Raw genomic sequence first — 17,253 nt, 5'->3', positions numbered from 1 at the left:
TGATCACTGCTCGCCGTCTCTTCCGGAAACCGCCACTCTCCTCCCACTCATGTATTTTTTCCTCCCGCTATCTTCCACGCAGGGATGACCGCAGCATCCTCGGGCCTAGCATTACCTGCGAGGGACTGGCGTTTTAGAGATGAACGTTTTGCAGTTTAAGGCGGCTGGATGACACCCCAGTCTCTCCTCCCCGGCTCCATGGGATCATAGATTTGCAGCCCCATCGCGCGTTGACGTTGTTGTTGTTGTTGCCGGTTGTAAGCGACTGCTGGGCAGCAGCAAGCTGGGTGAAGGTAGGGCATTCCAGAGTGTAGTCTTAAAAAAAAAAAAAAAAAAAATACATGCATGGATTTGTCCCAGAATAAACATGGCTACTTCAAGACTGAAATTCCAGCTGTGCATGCACACTATACTAATGTAGTAAAAGTGTATTATGCACGTGCATCATTCCGTCCATAGAAAGATCTCACTTTTGTATTAATTTTAATTTATTTTTTTTGTCTATATATTTCCCCCTTTCTTGCAGGGTAAGATGATCCAAGGCTCAAATGTGTTGGGCTATGAGAGGCCCCTGGTCATCAGGATATCATTTGCCACTTGTATTGTGGTCACTGTGTGCCTGCCACTGTTAGGACTCATCACTTGCGTCTCTATATCCTCTCTTTTTCACTTTGAAGACGCCACCGGTACACATTGCCAGGTAATTTCCAGCTCTTGTATAGTTTCTGCAAGTGGTTCGTACACAAAACCGGTCAGAAGTCTTGGCGACCCCAGTAAAACATATAAAAAGTCTTTATTTTTTTTATTGCAGCAGCATTATCTTACCATTTTTATTCTAACCTTAAACTTGAGTAAGTTTATTAAGTAACTTAGAACTTACTGTTGATGCCATGTTTGAGAACTATTCTGTTAATACCGTATCAAGGCCTCTTTTTTTTTTCGTTTCTTTTTTTTAATTATTATTTATTTATTTATTTATTTTTTTACCATTAGGCCAAACTGTAACATTTCACAAAGTTGGAACTTACAGAGCGTTCTTTTACCACCTCTCTATATATACTCCAGAGTCCTCAATAAACACTTTTCTCTACAGCCTATCCTGCTGGGTTTCTTAAATAGAATTTAAAACTGGGGACTGCTTTAAAAGAAAGTCGATTTCATGTGCATTATGTTTATTATGATCCTGCTGAGAGGACCATTGACACCAGATTTTCAATTTTTCCGACTAAGGCTATTTGATTTTAGTTTAAAACCTTCCAAGAGTTTGTGATGCCATGCACTTTGACACAATTCCCATCAGCTTTAGAGCTGAAACAACCCCACTGTACTTCACAGTCTGTATTGGGTTATATTCTTCATATTCATGGTTTCTACTTGGGTTTCCTTATCCCACTTTGTTTTTCTAATAAAAGTTTTATTTGGGGTGTTTTCCAACATTCTCCACTATGTTTCTGCAGGTTCCAAACTACCTGCCATCCATCAGTGCCTCAATCAGCATCAGTCCCGAGTGCCACATATGGCGGTTCTGCATCGGACTGCACTCTGCACCGAGGCTTCTGGTGGCCTTTACCTACTTCAGATTTTACAAGACCCGCTTTGCTGCCAGGTCCTCTGAGAGCACACTCAGCTGCTTGAACTTGGCCTTTTCGATTTTTGAGAACCTTGGCCTGCTGCTGCTGACTTATGTGTCATCTAATGAGACATACTGTGAGTGATCCAGATATAACATACCCTAAGGGATGCCACCAACAAAGATTATCCCCTATTATAGCTCTTTTGACTATTTTAACTATCATTCCCACTACCAATTATATTGTTACTGAGTCATCAGGACATCTTATCGCATGTTTCTGAACGTATTTATTTCTCACTCCCTGTACAGTTGTGCATAAGGAAGGTTTTGTCCTCTTCATTGTGAGCTCTCTTATCTACATGCTGATAACCTGCCGTTTGTGGAGAACCATTAAAAAGTACTCGTTAAGTCCTGAGGTAATGAATATAATTATTGAACCTTATAATCCCAAAGCCAGCTTCTTCAGTTGAAATATTTGAGTATTTTTCTGTGATGTTTTTTTCTTCTTTAAAGGATGCCAAGTCTCATTACTGGAAAGTCCGCTTCTTACTCCTCAATGTTTGCTTCTGTGCTTTTGCTGGATTCTTTTACTGGAAACACAACATGTACTGTGAACCAGGAAGTAAGTTTCACATTACGTTACATTTATTATTAAGTAAAAACAATAGAATCAACATAAAACATACAGCTGATCACTTGCTAAAGTATTTATGCCATACAGAACATAAAATAGTGCATACTTGTCAAGGAGAAGGGAATAGTACATGGTTTAGAAAACAGTTTGAACAAAAATTGAGAAAGCGTGGCATAGATTTACATAAAGCCCCTGTCTCTTGATACTTTCTAGAACCAGTATTTGGTACGGTTACAGCTTTAAGTTTTCACATTTGGCACATTTGGAGAGGAAGTTTCTGTCCCTCCCCCTAAAAAAACTCCATAAGAGTGACTCTATTTGGTAATTCAATGGATTGTAAAGTAATTATTATTTTATTATTATTTTAAATCTGTGTATCAATATCCTTCTACTTTACAGTCAAACACTACTTTTGTTACTCTATCACATATAATATCGATCCGATAGAGTAATTTCTGGTTGTAGTGTGACAAAAATACTTATGGATATACATTTTTTTGTTAAAGAATGTCTTAGTCGCATAAACTGTGCAAAATGCTAACCAACATGTATGACATCCGTATCTTTGACAGGTTACACCTTTTTTGCTCTGTTTGAGTACCTTGTCGTCTTCTCCAATATGGCCTTCCACCTGACCGCTGTGTGGGACTTCAAGAGCCGAGAGGTTGTGGTCATCTCCTCCTTTGAGGATAAAGACTTCTGACTAGAAACTAAAGGAGAACATAATAAATGTGCAGGCGTCAAACCACCTGATGACGACAGCAGTGCTCCAGTTGAAGAAGACTGGGATGGGCTTTTTCACATATTTTCATGAATACGTTTTTTAAAGTGTGTTAACGCCAGTCAAGTGCAAACAGATGATGCACACATATAGCCTAGACGTGATGGATGGAAGAACAGCTTTTGTTGTAATGGAATTTTCATCGATGCCTTCAATTTTAGATATTGTTTTAAGTGATGTGATTTTTTTTACTTTGATATCGAGCACTGCTAAATATGTGGCCATACTGTATATCAGCCAAAGTGCAGCAGATGCATTCTGGTAATCTAAATATTCGGAAGCGATTGCTTCTAACATGGTATTTTAAGGAATTTTCCACCAGAAATATTCAGATTGTTGTTGATACCTGAAGGTATAAGGTTCTCTTCTGTTTTTGTGTGTTCCAGTTGTATTTTATAAAAGGCATTTCAGCTCAATAGACAAGCACAACCTGATGGCTTCTTTCCTGTCTAATTATTACACAGAAAAAAGGCCACAACAAAGACCAGACTTCAGTCACTGAAAATACCTCGGATGTCGTGGGCACAAGACCTTTGGAGCAATCTGATTACGTAATCAGTGCAAGTTTCAATGAACTGAATTTCAACACTGGATACAGTAAATATTTTGAAATAGGCGTAATATCCTGATGTCTCAGTAAAATACTGTGATCAGTGATGTAAATTTCTGAACCAAGCAAGAGAACAAGATTTTAAAGATGTAAAAATACACATTTAAGGAAGTCTAATAAGAAAACATAAAATACAGTTAATGTCTATTGCATTGTATTTGAAATTTGTATTATAAAAATGGAAATGCACTGAGGCCTTTTTGGACTGTGCATTTTGAATATTGTTCAAAGTGAAGTTCAGGAACTGACAATAAATCTAACACTGTCTGCAAGGCATCCATTAAATAAATAATAATAAATAAAAAAAACTCACAATAACTTGGATATTTTACTTTGTCAGTTCACTTTTTAGAACATCAGAACTCTATCAATTGAGGCATATTTTTCACATTTTAGAAATATCTTGCATTAGTAGTGGTTGTTTCAAATTACAACACATGTATATTAAATCATATTGTTTATAATTTTATGAAAAATACTTTATGGAAAGGGTCCCAGACATCAACATCAACTTAAGTTCCTAATTTAAAAAGAGGAAAAGTTTCAATGATCTGCATCCATTATTAATTTATAAAGATAAAAACCATATTTATTTAGAAATAAGCAAAACTATTGTTGTTTTGCTCTGCCCAGTGAATTGAATTGGATTCAATACATTAAAGCATTCAAACGTTCAAAGCAAAAGGGGGTCTCATGGGAAAATTCGATATTTTGAATCATTGTTATAGAATTAATTATTTTTTCTTGAAGAGTGTTGTAATGCTTGACTCTGTCCACTAGGTGGCTCACTTCCACCGCGCATGCATGGGCGCTTTACGTGATGTCGATAACCCTCCAGCCGCTAGGAGGCAACATAGCTCGACGTTGGTCGTTGCCCCCTTACGCAGAGCAAGCCGAGCTTGCTGCGGCTTTTTTGGTTCAGTCTGTAGGCTGCTGAAGACCGAGAGCTCAACCAGGAGGTGGAGTAGCGTTCCTCTTCCACTCGGCGGGACCAGGCTTTTGCTGCAATGTTGTTAATGAGCTGAAATAACACTTTCGTTGACTGTAATACATGACAGGTAACTTTTCTTCATTTTTTTGGTCATAAATATGGTCTTGTTTTATCAGCATTGGTTAGCCTAGCTGAAACTACAATTGCTCCTCCTTGTTAACGTTCGTGGTGAGCTATACGTCACTCGTGACTAATGTGCATCTTTAGAAAAGGAAGCAACGAGTGGACGCCGTTAAAACACACATAAAGACACACGATATGTGTTTGGGGTTTGAAAGTTCGCGAGGTTTCTTCTTCTATGAGGTCATTTTGTATTTCCTCGTAACCCGAGTTGTCGAGCTAGCTAGCCTGCCGTTGGCTTGACAGACACGCAACCAGAGGCTGAAGGTGCAGGCTGTTGTCACTTTGCAGGTTTATTTCCCTCTTGAAGTAACATATGTTTGATCGACTTTGCATCACGCCAGTGAAAGTCAGCTTTAGAGAAAGTCCTGAATGAAAACCAAGCTAACGGCACTTCGGTGACAGCGAAGAAACGTGTTGGTGCGCCACAAAACTTAAGAAATCTCTTTTACCTTTAGGAATTCAGCTCCGTGTATTCGTGCTGATCTCAGATAAACCGGTTTTCAATTACAAGTGAGCACAAAGCTCTATCAGATGAACTTGTTGTATCGTTGTTACTGTTGTATAAGCAGTGCGATCGCCTTGTCATAGACAGATCGCAGCTAGTTGAAAGTTAATGTTACTGTTCGTTTAGTGGTCGGGTTTATTGTAATATGTGCGACCCTAAGCAGCCGAGTTTTCATTTAAATGGAACAGAGATATAGAAATTACACTTAAGACCACCTCTCTCTATGATGTTTACAGAAAGTGTTACAAAAGGTTTTTAGTGTGGCCAGCTGTATACATATTTTTATGTCTATCAATTTTATTCAATGGTCTTATTAGCTTCTTGATAGGGCCGCTTTTATGTAGTTCTTAAAGTGTGCAATAGAAGATGTTTACTTGATTCCCCCCCCCCCCACCCCCTCCCTATTTTTCATCTAGCTATTGTGAGTTACTTTAAACTTCTAACTTTTTTCCCCTGTCTATGTCTGGTGACATGTTTGTGCTTATGCATGTGTTCACAAATGATGCAGATAAATATCCATAAAACGACTCAGATCTTGCATATCATTTAATTAAGTTGTATAATATTAAACATAAATGTTGTATTGTGCTCTATTCCCCTTTATTTTGATTATGCTGACTCAGCAATTATGATAGATTAGGACTTCTGCTCAAATTGTAAGAACGCTAAACAATCTTCTGCCGTATATAAATATATTGCCGTTATATCACCACACTTTCTTACGGTAGACTATCGGAAGAATATAGCATCATACTTTAAATATTTAGTTTTAAAAACGGGTATAAAATCCCTTTCTGGTGGGTACAACCTGGTTTGTTGTCGGTTCAAAATGTTCTGTGGTAAATGGCACTATTCCTTATTTAAAAAAAAAAAAAAAAAAAAAAAAAAAGGCTGGTAAAACAAGACCAAAACTGCTAAGGTACAACATGTGAAAGTCCCTAAATATGATGCACACAGTAAAAATACGGAAAACTAGAACACTTAACTTGCTAAAATAGGTGTTTCAGTTGTGCATTTTGAAACGTGAACATTTATTTTAGGAATTGTTGCAATTTTTTTTTCTCTCCCTGCAGCGCACAACAGACATGGAGCTTCACCAATCTGTGACCTTGTGGATATTTTATTTGTGCCTAATTGGAGAGAGCACATCTGATAAAGCAAGTTCCGCTACGCTGGAGATTCAAAACGGCGAAAACGCTCTGTCAGGTGAGTAGTTATTCATTGCGTTGATCTTATGTAGCATTGTCAATGATAAACTAGTCTGAGACACGCTCACTATAGAGTGACAAGAGTATTGCAGTTTGTGCTACATCTTTGTGATTGTGCAGGCACTAAATGTAGCCATGCTGAGAATAGTACAGCTGGCATTTGCCATTAAGCCCTGTCCTCCAACTTGGAGCAAGCCACCATGTCAAACTGAGCATAATTAAGCTAATGTTTATAGGATAAAACAACAGCAAAGCCACCTGAATGGATAGTTTAGCTCAGATGGTAAGAATTAGGAACGCTATAACCCTGGATTGTCTTTTAACTCTGTGACAATTGTAGTCCATTAAGAAACTTTGTATACATGACAGTAACTCCTGGTCAGTTAGCCGTAAAATCCAAACTGTATCTCAACCCTGTGTTAATTTGGGTTTTTAAAGCGCTGAAATATGTCTTAGTTAACTGCGAGATTTTATACAACTTGTTCACACACGTTACTAACCTGTTTGGTTGTGGTCTGTTACTCCTGCTGAGCAGACGGTTAGAGTGGGAACTGCTCTGACATTTTGTTCGCATCGCCTGCAAACAAGCCGAAGCATATTTTAACAAGCATATATTACTGATAGCAGTGTGGTTAGTATGAGAACGGCTCTTTTTTTTTTTTTTATTGAATTTAAAAAAAGGTTCTGGCTTCCTGAATGTATCCTGAATGCCGGTAGTAGATGGTAACTGTTGCTACTGTGTGGCGGCAAAGTCATAGTGTGCTGCTTGTCATGCTGGCACACAGAGTAGTTTACGCAACTTGAGCTCTTGCAAAAAAAAAGCAGGCTGACTGGTATGTAAATATCTTATCTAGTGTCTCTGGACATTTGCAAGCCAAATGAGACAAAAAAAAATGGTTACGTGTGTGAGAATTTTGCAGGTGGCAAAAGTTTTTTTCTTGATATTCAGTCTTTGTTAAACGCGGGGAGTGAGAGGCCTTTGTGGTATGTGACTCTACAGGTTTCCTGGGACTGAAAAGCTTGCATACTGTGGCTCAAAAATGGCCTTTTTGTTGCACAGAGGTTGAGTCTTTTGTTCTGGTTAAGTGGCTTCATTTAAGGCACAATTGAATGACAGGAAAATGTAGTTAGCGCTGTTTCCCTGTGTGCTTTTTAGTGGTATTTGGGTGAATAGTCAGTGACACATTTTAGGCTGTGTGTTCTCTCTGTTAAAACATCTTGTTCTTGAATAATTAAAGCTTTGTTTTGTATGATTTCATCGTTGTCTCATTGTAAATTACAGCTCATGCAAATCAAAAGCTAGTATTGTGGGTAACCAAAACTAATAAAGAATCGGGGTCAGTGAGGTTTTGTAGGTCTTGTTTCAGTCACATATAAAAGGGGAAATTCGTTTTTTTTCCCCCTTTTTTTTCTTTTTTTTTTTTTTTGCAAGGTGACGACATAGTGTTGCAAGGTTCCTGCAAACAACTTTGCAAGCAGCCATTATCTGTGAAGGGTTTCTGTCCCAACCTAAACCAGTGCACAGAACACCTAAAGTTCTGCAAAGCAAAACTAAAGTAGTAATGCCGTGAAACTGCAGTTTTGCAATTAGGAAATCTCTTTTCAAAGGTTTTTGTGAAAAGATGTGGTCAGTGGTGAAGCCCAAGCTCGGCTGTGTGTTAGATATCTAAACCATAATTTCTCCTTGACAAGGCCACTCTCCTCATTGACCCTAACCTTTATGATCCTTGTTTCAGGGTGTTTGCCAAATGCTTCCAAACATCAACTAGAATAAGATTTTAATTCCAAATAAAAAAAAATAAAAAAAAAACAGAGCAGCTGTTTAACCTGATAAACTTGCACTGATAATATGCAGGCTATTTAGGCTAGCCTCACAGTGGTATGAAAAAAGTGTTTGCTCCCATACATATTTTTCCTGTTTTAGCCTTTTTACTACACCTAAATGTGTGACAAAGGTTTATGTTATTTAACCTTTGTTTACCTAGAAAATCCATCTCTCTCTTTTTTTTTTTAAGCGAGACCTGGCCGAGAAGAGAATCTTTAAAGGTTACAAGGTAGATGGTTGACAAGGGAAATAAAAAAAATATTCAGACCAACCTGGCTACATGTGGAAAAAGCAACCCCCCCTTGTTATATCATGAATTAACTTTGATTAACACTCATTTTAGGAAGGGAATTTTAATTTCACTAGCCACACCCAGGCCTGATTATTGCCAGACCTGAAGAATCAAGAAATCTCTTTAACCGAATCAGGATGACAACAAATAATCGGCAATATATGATCAAAAGCAGCACATCAAGGCCTGATCAAAAGTTATTTGACAGCAGGTGAGAAACTAAGAATGATATCTAGATGTCTTTCTGTCTGAAAAGGGTTACAAAGCCATTTGTAAGCCTTCAAGCTCCAGTTAACCACAGTCCTTCTAATATGAAAGAGTGGTGTGCCTTTCTGGGAGTGGTCACCCTTCCAGAATTAATCCCTTGTGCATCAGCCATTCATTCAACGAAGAACCAAGAACAACATCTAAAGCCCAGGCGACTAGGGCGGTAAAGTATATGGCAAATGTGTCCGTATCTCAATATTACTGGAAGTAGTGTCAATATTACAAGAACTGACTGGACTGCAATACAAATTATTGCCAATCACAAATATTATAGCATATATTCTTGATATCGTGCAGCCCTGGTGCAGAGTTCACTTCACTTTACTGTTCATAACTTAAAAACATAAAAATGAGACGGGGCAAAAATGGCATCCATAAGAGGGTTCCAAGACTAAAACCACTGTTGACCAAAAGTAATACTAAGGCCACTGGCGCACTAAATGAATTCCTAACGACCTCACCTCAAGCGCATAATGACTACTACAGAAGCCGCAAAGTGTCATAAATTGTACACTGTCAACAACTATGTCCTACATGTATTTGGCACCAAGCTACTGCTAATAGCTACGGTCATCATGTGAAATGGTTCTTGGCACTGTTGCCAACTTTCTTTCTAAAGTCGCTTGTAAAGTCAGTGAGTCATGTTTTTTGGGCTTGTTTCTGAACAGGAAGTCACTTATTTGGTCCCTAAAATAAGCGACTATAGACACGAGTTATAAAGAGACCCGCTCGTGCTGCTCAGCTACAGACACCGCAAACCTACTGAATTGTCACTCCGCTCCTCCGCGTACACATACTGCCTGAGATCAAGAGGTAGGTGAAAAACTAGATGTCTCTGCCAGGAGGACAGAGTAGTTGCTGGACCACACTGCCCTGTTTCTAACGTAAAGCAAAAGTAAACTTGACTGTTATATTGAATTAACTTACCTGCTGTCCAGCCAAAAGCCTGCAACCTCCACATCTGTTTTGAGTCCCTCTTACATCATGAATTGTCTTCACTCCGCCTAGTAATATTAGCTGCGCCTATGTAGACTCTCGTTTTCTCCTGGTTGTAACTTCTTTTTCTTTTTTTGGTGACTTTATCTTCCCTCTTGCCAGGCAAAGAGTACGGATGGTCCTACATTTCAACAGAAAACGACACAGAATGATCTACGGTCGTCTTTGCTTGTTTATACTCCTCCTCCACGACATCACGTCTTCATATAGAAGACCGATAGGCAAAACTCATTAGGCTAACAAGTTTGTCCCCTTTCGGCTTCTGAAATCAGAAATGGCGATGCAACATGGCGCCTCTCAGTGGGGAGACGCTATGTTGCAGACGCTATGGTGCGCCATGTTGCGGGGGCAATTATTTTTTCACATAGGGCCAGGCTGGTTTGGAAAGCTTTTTTTTTTTTTTTTTTTTGTAGCAAAATAAATCATCATTTGGAAGCTGCATTTTGTATTAACTTAGTTTCGATTTAACTTATATTAAAATGTGTTTGATCCGAAACATTCAGCTGGTCAAAAAAGCAAAACTAAATAAAGTCTGTAATTGTGGAAAAATGTTATTAAAGCACTTTATTTAGCCTATATTGCCATTAGGCTAATGTCCTAATAACATTGGTCCCGAGTGTCTGTGAGAGAAGCCAAACATGGTTTTCTCTTATCTGGTCTATGGCATATCATTTATAATTACACAGGGAGTGCAATAGTGATACAGAGTAGCCGTGGAGGCTAACCATAAAAGGCAACTTGTTAATTATACAGATGTAATTGAACACCCCTACCCATAGAAAGATTTTACTTCATATCTTCAACTCTGTTTTATGAATAAACATCCCAAATTTTAAAGACTGATCAACCATCAGGCAACGGTTATCTTAGATCCGACAGTCATTACTTCACAGATACCTCTGGCAGATACATTCAGACAATACTTGTGTTCTTGGGAACACAGAGACTTTGACTGAAATGCCTTGTATAAACAATACTTTCTTTGCAGCCAAGGAATTTTGTCGTTAGTTGTTTCAGCAGGAAAGTGGTTCTGTTAGAGGAGCCTCTTTTGGGGAACGTCCTGGTGTTTTTCCAAACTAAAAAGGAAATTAGAACACTTAAGACTGGACGGGTTAATATGATTTTTGCAAGTTGTATTTTAAAAGAGTAGGATTAACTACAAAGGTAAATAATTACAAATATACACGTTTTATATTCTGCCTGTATGCTTGTATGATGGATACATCTCAATAAATTAGTATGTATTTGAAACTTGATTTTATTTTAGTTGTTAATTCAATACATTTAAAAGTAGGGGGGAAAGAACAACATATATGGATTCATTACACACAGAATTACAAATTCTAAGCTTTTATTTGTCATTTGAGGACTATGGTATATAGCTAATGGAAACCCAGAATATATTCAGAAACTTATTATAAAAACAATACAAAGGATTTTATAATATTACTTTTTGACATATATTCTCCATTATACAGAGCTCCTAAAGGGACATTGAAGGAAAAAAAAATACTTTCTGGTTCTGCACACCAGAAAATATTTTATTTCCCTTCAATGTCTCTTTAAGGGCCCGTACCACTAGTAGTGTCAGGAACAAAATGCCACTGCAAGGAAGCAGAATGAGCAGAGTGCTCTGTGCAAGCTTTTTATTTAGAAGTTGAGTGGAAGAAAAAAGTGTGAAAGAAGAAATATGTACAAACAAATTTGGGTATCTACAGCATTAGTAAGAAAGACCTTTTTAGAGTTTCTGGGAGATTTACAAGGTTTCGATTATAGCTGAAGTCAGGGCCTCTGTAGAGCCACCAAACACAAGTCTCTCTAGGATATTGACTATAACTGTCACCTTCCTTGTGTTAATCCACTCCTGAATCAGATATTTCTGACACACCTCGTCAGAGATCAGGACAATAAGGACTGGACAGCTGCTCAGTGGTCGAGTCCTCTTTTCAGATTTCATTTGAAAACTAAAGTCCCAGACCCTGGAGGAAAGGTGGAAAGGAACAGAATCCACGTTTTTTGTGGTCCAGTATAAATTATCGTAGTCATTTCTGGCCTTGTAATTTTCTACTGTTGGTTCCTTTTTTATTGGTCTTATGTAATACTATAACTTTATGAGAATGTGAATCAAAGGAATTTTCTTCACTGGGTATTGTCTGTGTAAACTAGACATATTAACGTACTGTAATATGTGGGCGCTGGTCTTTGGTACAGTGGTTTAGTTCTGGGATTGGCAGTCAAGAGGCTGCAGGATCACAACCTGGTGTGGCAAGTTTAGAAAGAAGGGGGAGTGGTGGCCTAGTGGTTAGAGCACAGAGCTTCAGTCCCAGAGGTTCTGAGTTCAACTCCCACAAGCTGTCATTCTGGGTCCCTGAGCAAGACCCTTAACCTCCAATTGCTCCCCAGGCGCTGCACAGTGGCAGCCCACTGCTCCCCAAGGGGATAGGTTAAGATGCAGAAGTGAATTTCTCCATTGTGAGATCAATAAAGTTAAATTAAATATCTGTTAGAAATTTGCCAATTATGCCCTTTCTTTCAGATTTTTGTCGCATAGATGAACCTTTGTGCAAAGATGACAACGCCATTCTCACCTATGAGGCTATCCGTAATATCCACAAGCAGATGGATGATGACGCAAACGGCAACGTAGATGTGGTAGAAACGGATGGCGTAAGTATTTAAAAATAGTACAGCAAAAACCGATTTGCTATTGAAGGGATGTGTTCTGTGAAATGTCAGCTTTGTCAGTGTAATCCTTATTTTGCTCTTTAGTTGCTAAATTATCATAGTCCTAACTTAGCCCTAGGGTCTGAAAGATCTGTCCTGTTTGTTACTCCTGCTGTGTTTTGCTCAGGTTTCTGTCAAATAATTAACCAAATGGAGACAAAAGTCTTCTTGTAATAGCATTCCTGTCGCTTGTTTTGAAGGAGGTTTGTGCTGACGGCTTTTCTGCTAGCTGCTGCATTACTACCTCTGTTTTTAGGTAGCATGATGCCTTGAGAAGGTCTGCTGCTTCTCATATGTCACAGTTTGTGTATGAGCAATGCCTGTAGTCTGTTTAATATATAATCTGAGGTTTAGTATAAACAGAATGAGTGACATGACTTCAAAAAGTTAAGTATTCTCAGACAGAATTTTTTTGAGTTATTGTCCATTAATTAAGTAAAGAAAACCGGTTTTATTGTGATCAACATCAAACATTGCGGCTGGATATTAGGAATATGTCTTGGATCTTGATCATATTTATTTTTTGTAGTCGAAATGCTTCAATCACCACAAAGTCGTGAAATCTTCCTACACAATATTATCAAGAAGGAACAGCATCATGGCTTTCACCTTTTGTTGACTTTAGTATAGTGGGAGTGCAATGTGATCTGGGGCTCATGTTTAAAAACTGTGTTGGTGGTTTAGTGGGTGGCTTGGCCTACAATCTAGTGAACATTCATTAGTGATGCTCTGAACCAGTCGGGTGATAATTATCTTTATAGTGTTTTTTTTTTTTGTTTTTTTTTTGTTTTTTGTTAAGGTAGTGAAATCAAATCATCAGTTTTAGACCCAGTTTACACTGCTCAGTTTTTTTTGGCAGTAGTAATTAAGTAAAAGTAAAATAAACATCAACAATACATGACAGGATCAAATTAAAACCAAGTGTTGTCTTAAATGTTGCCACAAAGGCAAACATATTTTTGCACACTCTATTTAAGTAGGTGGTCTATACTTTGCCTCCATTTTATTGAGTACATCTTGCTGGTATTGGTTTCCAATACTTGCATACCGGGAGAGGGTCTGCATAGACTGACAGGACCCTGTCATTGGGCTATCCATCAAACTGTTAGCAGCTAGCATTAGCTTATGTTGTCTGGGAGGTTTACAACTCCTGGTCAGCTTTACTACCTTTATTATGTTATGTTCAAACATCTGTGTCATACTGTTAGCTTAGCATGTAGCACTGTTCTGCATTTCATTCATCTTGTCTGTCTATCTGGGACAGTTTCTCTGAACAATGCCTTTGTGTTGATCTCGCTTAGAAAGAGGATCACATGATTTTTTTTTTCTGCCTGTTCTCCAACATGTTATCAGACTTCAACACTTCCAGCAGCAGCAGCTCATTGTTTTGGGTCAGGTGAGCAGCCGCAGGGAAGAGACAGGAGTGTCTATGCACTGCTGCCTAGAACAAGTGTGACAATTTGGGCAGATGTGAATGGGTCAGCAGGGGAAACCCTGCGGAAAGGGAGCACAGATGTCAGCCAAAAGAACTGTTACTGTGATTGAAAGTCAGCGTAATGGCCTAATTACAGTGTAATTTTGACAACTTGATAGCATAACGACACATTACGGTGAAATGTGCTGGCAAGAACCCTGATGGGTAAAGTCAGCTAAACCCAATTTCTTTCCCATTCTGATGTTTAGTTTATACTTCAGATAGTTAAAAATTAATTGAGCAGATGTAACTCTGAGTGTATTTATTAATTATTGGTGAAAAAGTAAAGGAAATGTAGGATGTCTAAAATACTATCTCTAAATTGTGTATTTTAATGTAAGCAGACATAGTTGACTATAAGGTTAGAAAGACAATAATACAATAACTTTTTTGTTATGCTCACTGTTGAATTACAGATAAAGTGTGCTTTACCTAAAAAAAGAGAGAGACTTATCTTTAGACACATCTCCATTTTTGTTTATCGAGATTTTAATTGGTAAACAGGAAATTGTTAGCTGCGCACACTGCATGGCTGTGATGTATGATTATCAGTGCAATACGCAGAGGAAAAGGGAAACGTCTCCTCAGTTCAGTTCAGGATGCCATGAGATTGCAAGAAGAATGTATCAGAATTGGGTACAGAGGTAGGCTACACTCTGGGTTGTTGAGGTATGAGGGTCTTGTTACAACAACTTTAGTTTTTTTAGAGAGAAATCTAAGGACACTGGTCTTTAGAGATGTCAAAAAAGTGATATTGTCAAGTAAGGTAACTATGACCACATAAACAACAAATAAGTCAAAATAATAATATGTAAGGAGGAAGTTCTTTACTGTTCTGTTTCAATAAATATTGACATGTTAACGGTATTCTATTTTACAAAAGAACTCAAGGACAGCAATTTTAAATGTAAATAAAGTAGTAGTGCATTAGTATAACACAACATGAGTTGTACAATTCACTGGACTTAGGCTAAGGTTGTCAAAATAATTAATTTCTTTATATAATAAATACTAGAAAAATTAATTATTCAAAGATGGATATAATGGATATAAACTTTGCCCAAATTGTCACACTTCTTCCGACCACAGCGCTGCTACCACAGACATTCAGCCTTTCCTCTTCCTGCAGCTGCTCATCTCAACAACGACCTGCTGCTGGAACTTTAGTTGCGTTGAGTAGAGCCAGAAAAACTTAATGCGACCCGCTTCATCGACAAGAGAAACAAAAGCAGTGTTGGGAAGAACCTTCCCTATGAGGCAGATGGACAAGAAAAAAACAAAAAGCTGAGTGATGCAGCAGCATTGCTACAGCTGATGCTATAAGCTAATGCTACAAACTAAGGCTATGACACTGGTGTTCAGAGCGACATATAACGGTCAGTAAAGCGTCTGTATTTTCAACAGTAATAGTAAATCTGGACGACATAATGCTGTCAGCTTAAATATTAGCTTCATGGAGACTAAGAGCCCAGTGACGGTAATATGTCCCACGTAAAGATCCACGTCCACTCCATTCTGCTGCGGTATGAATTAGAGCAGGAATTTGTTAATCAGTTGACGGCTCAGTCGGCTAATAAATAGTGGAGTAACAAAACAAAGCAGTGTGCCCCCCTCCATTACTCCTCCTTTTAGTTGTAAAGCTATTGGAGGCGAATGTGGCTAATGAGGACACATGTTATGGTGGAGCCAGACCGAAGCTGACGATTAAAGCAGGAAAAAGTAGGAACCCGTAGCGACCTACCCTTCTGTTGTAGTGGATTCCTAAAGAAATATAATGCAAATTTACCAGAAAAGCTAAAATTGTACAGGGCTGCTGCTGATTATATTTGCATGGACTACATCTTTGTTTACACTGTGAAATTATGTTTCATATGTTTCAGATCCATGTTTGTTTTGAAACAAATGTTTCTATTTTTGTTCATCCGCGGTCAAATGCTTTTGTATCAACATCAAATTGAAAGGCAAAAGGAAGCACAGTGGCACCCTAAATATCAGCAGTGATGATGAAATAAGATAATTGCATTATTAAATCAGGTACACACTTCCATATAGGAAGTTAACACTTAACCAGCAGTATATCTTGTCTACTGTTTAGACAAACAAGGAAGTGACACTTAAATAGTTCTCTACACAAGGGCTGAATTGTCCCCTACTTATTGGTTTTGATGTGATAAAGGAATCCTAACTTAAGCTTGTCATATTGTAATTAATCACATCTGTTGCTCTTAACCTGATAACCCAGTACCTTTTTTTTTTTTTTTTTTTTTTATTAAAAGTGTCTTGCCATGATATGAAAAACAGTATTAAGTATTTTTCTTGGTATCAGTATCTAGTTTGTCAACTCTAGTGTAGGCCATGGTTTTATTTTTTACATTTAATGCACTTTATGGTCCTGTACTAATTGTAGCTTTTTGTTTGTTTGTTTATTTGTTTTTTTATTTATTTTTTTTTTGCTTGTTAAAATAGCTGTTGTCTTGTTTTCTCCAAATTCTTCCCAATAAAAAAAAACATTGTTAAAAATATTTTTACAATCTGGTTGGGATGCCATGGGACTGGGATGATTTATGTTGGTACAACAAAAACTGGATTAATCGATTATTAAAATAATCATCAACTAATTTAGTAATTTAATAATCAAAGTACCTAGACTGTAAAATATGGTATTTGTTGAAAGAACCCACATAGAGCAGCAATTTGGTCAAAATTGTTCCAAAAATAAATACATTTTTCATTTAAAATTAAAACCCTTCTTTGTAAATAAGCTCTATCCAAAACTCCTCAAGTTTTAACTTCTGTTCTGTAAAAAAAAAAAAAAAAAATCCGGTTAAGAACCCTTTTGTTATCCGATTATTAGTCCATTAATAAAAAAATAGTGATCAGATTACCTAGTTTAGAAAGAAATATTGTTAGTTGGAACTATATTGTCTACTGTTATGCAATACAGGGATGGATATAGAAATATATAAAGACCATATTAAATAAATTGCCATGTTGTGAGCATGTTTTGCCATTTTCTATGCATTTAAAATGTACAATAAATACTTTTAAGTTTAAACAACTTGTTTATTGAAGTATGTTAATTTACTAAGAATACCTCTTTTTAGAATAATTAAAAAAATAGGTTGATTCGTTGATTACTAAATTAATTGATAGCTGCAGCTTTATTATGAATTTGTATTTTACATGTTAATATTCAGCCAGTTGGACACCGATAATATTGTCCAAAATGCCAAAAGTCACAAAGTGTAGG

General features: G+C 37.5%; 2 protein-coding genes across 5 annotated transcripts in view; both read left to right on the top strand.

Annotated features, from left to right (window-relative positions):
• Positions 1-205: 205 nt before the first annotated feature.
• LOC118566703 (post-GPI attachment to proteins factor 2-like) lies at positions 206-3,422 on the top strand. The gene is made up of 6 exons (XM_036149856.1): positions 206-293; positions 527-700; positions 1,458-1,707; positions 1,883-1,989; positions 2,087-2,195; positions 2,780-3,422. The coding sequence occupies exons 2-6, from the start codon at positions 533-535 to the stop codon at positions 2,908-2,910; spliced, it is 765 nt and encodes a 254-aa protein (XP_036005749.1). The 5' UTR covers positions 206-293; positions 527-532; the 3' UTR covers positions 2,911-3,422.
• Positions 3,423-4,502: 1,080 nt separating this feature from the next.
• stim1a (stromal interaction molecule 1a) overlaps positions 4,503-17,253 on the top strand; it is a 42,705-nt gene continuing 29,954 nt past the window's right edge. For 2 of the 4 annotated variants that reach the window (XM_036149559.1, XM_036149558.1), the window contains exons 1-3: positions 4,503-4,656; positions 6,291-6,423; positions 12,342-12,472. In XM_036149559.1, the coding sequence (XP_036005452.1) occupies positions 6,303-6,423; positions 12,342-12,472 (252 nt within the window). In that variant the 5' untranslated portion in view covers positions 4,503-4,656; positions 6,291-6,302. The remainder of the gene's footprint in view (positions 4,657-6,290; positions 6,424-12,341; positions 12,473-17,253) is intronic. The other 2 variants (XM_036149561.1, XM_036149560.1) reach the window with 1 other exon arrangement.

The sequence above is a fragment of the Fundulus heteroclitus genome, chromosome 18, assembly GCF_011125445.2.
Source record: "Fundulus heteroclitus isolate FHET01 chromosome 18, MU-UCD_Fhet_4.1, whole genome shotgun sequence".
In the NCBI taxonomy this organism is placed as follows: Eukaryota; Metazoa; Chordata; class Actinopteri; order Cyprinodontiformes; family Fundulidae; genus Fundulus; species Fundulus heteroclitus.
Note: the sequence above shows the minus strand (reverse complement) of the source record. Positions and strands in the feature narration are given on the sequence as shown.

Coding starts and splice junctions, on each gene's coding strand:
- LOC118566703 (XM_036149856.1), top strand. CDS start 533: ATGATCCAAGGCTCAAATGTGTTGGGCTATGAGAGGCCCCTGGTCATC. Junction 701..1,457: donor CCACCGGTACACATTGCCAG/GTAATTTCCAGC, acceptor ATGTTTCTGCAG/GTTCCAAACTACCTGCCATC. Junction 1,990..2,086: donor AGTACTCGTTAAGTCCTGAG/GTAATGAATATA, acceptor TCTTCTTTAAAG/GATGCCAAGTCTCATTACTG.